Genomic DNA, 1733 nt, shown 5'->3' with positions numbered 1-1733 from the left:
CCTGGGGGGGGGGGCCAAAGGATTGGGGCACCTGGAACCCCCCAACCTCCCCCCTAGAACCTGCCCCGAGACCATCTGGGGGGGTCCAAAGGGTTGGTGAAGCAGGAACATGTGGGTCGGGGCACCGAGAACCCCCCAAACCCTCCCTAGAACCTGCCCAGAGACCACCTTGGGGGGGGCAAAGGGTTGGGGCACCTGGAACCCCCCAACTTTCCCCCTAGAACCTGCCCCAAGACCATCTGGGGGGGTTGGAGGAGAAGATCATGTGGGTTGGGACACCTGGAACCCCACCTAGAACCTGCCCAGAGACCACCAGTGACCCCCAACCAGGCTCTAGGTGCCCTTCATGATGGGTTCTAGGTCACCCAACCCCACCAAGACCCATTCCCCACCCCTAGAGCCCTCGGGGACAGGAAACGTGACCCCCAACCAAGCCCTTGGTGCCCCCCGTGGTGGGTTCTAGGTCACCCAACCCCACCAAGACCCATAACCCACCCATAGAGCCCTGGGGGATGGGAAACATGACCCCCAACCAGGCCCTGGGTGCCCCCCAGGGTGGGTTCTAGGTCACCCAACCCCACCAAGACCCATAACCCACCCATAGAGCCCTGGGGGATGGGAAACATGACCCCCAACCAGGCCCTGGGTGCCCCCCAGGGTGGGTTCTAGGTCACCCAACCCCACCAAGACCCATAACCCACCCATAGAGCCCTGGGGGATGGGAAACATGACCCCCAACCAGGCCCTGGGTGCCCCCCAGGGTGGGTTCTAGGTCACCCAACCCCACCAAGACCCACTCCCCACCCATAGAGCCCTGGGGGATGGGAAACATGACCCCCAACCAGGCCCTGGGTGATGGGTTCTAGGTCCCCCAACCCTCGTGGTGGGTTCTAGGTCCCCCAACCCACCCAGCCCCACTCCGTACCGGCAAAAGGGGCCCCCAGCAGCGACCCGAAGCTCTCGAACATCTGCATGAGCCCCATAGCGTGGACCACCAACGGCCCGGCCCCCACCACCTCGGCCACCCCCGAGAACTGGAGGGGGACCAAGGCCCCGGCGCAGAACCCGTAGGTCAAGGCCAAGCTCAGGAGCCCCCCAAAGGAGGTCCCCAAGGGCAGAAGAAGCAACGTCAACCCCGTCAACGTCACCCAAACGAAGAGGTGACGTAACAACGGGGTGGCCGGCCGGCCCGCTAGCCAACCGGCCACCAACCGGCCCCCCCCGTCCACCCCCGCCATGGCGGCCATCACTAGCCCCGCCTTCTCCTCGTCGCACCCCACTTCGTGAGCCCGGGCTTCCCCATGGACGAAGGGGACGTAGTAACCGGCGTCCACCAAGACGAAAGCCAAAGCGTAACGGAGGAAGGGACCGTGTCGTAGTAGCCGGACTAGCCCAATTTCACCTTTCGGTAGCCCGGGGGGTCGATCGGTGACGGGGAGGGGGCGGAGAAGAGCGCCGGCGGCCACCAAGTTGAAGGAGATGGCGGCCAAGAGCAGGAGGGCCCCCCGCCAACCGTAGGTGTCCAAGAGGAGAGGGACCAGTGGCCCCAGGGCCAATCCCGAAACGCTGGCCCCCGAAACCACTAGCCCGGTGGCCAGCGCTCGCCGGGCGGGGAAGTAGCGCCCCACGGTCCCCAAGGAGGGCGTGAAGACCAAGGCCCAGCCCAGGCCTGTGGGGACAAGACGGGTGGGGGGTTCTAGGTCACCCAGTGGGGGTGTGGGGGGTTCTAGGTC

General features: G+C 65.7%; 1 protein-coding gene across 1 annotated transcript in view; it reads right to left on the bottom strand.

The window, feature by feature from the left end:
* Positions 1–1733, bottom strand: part of LOC106900583 (monocarboxylate transporter 13-like) — a 5253-nt gene that overhangs the window by 2168 nt on the left and 1352 nt on the right. The window contains exon 2 of the mRNA XM_014962688.1: positions 926–1669. Within this exon, the coding sequence (XP_014818174.1) occupies positions 926–1669 (744 nt within the window). The remainder of the gene's footprint in view (positions 1–925; positions 1670–1733) is intronic.

Source organism: Calidris pugnax, unplaced genomic scaffold (assembly GCF_001431845.1).
Source record: "Calidris pugnax isolate Ruff unplaced genomic scaffold, ASM143184v1 scaffold2363, whole genome shotgun sequence".
In the NCBI taxonomy this organism is placed as follows: domain Eukaryota; kingdom Metazoa; phylum Chordata; class Aves; order Charadriiformes; family Scolopacidae; genus Calidris; species Calidris pugnax.
This window is presented reverse-complemented; position numbering and strand designations above follow the sequence as displayed.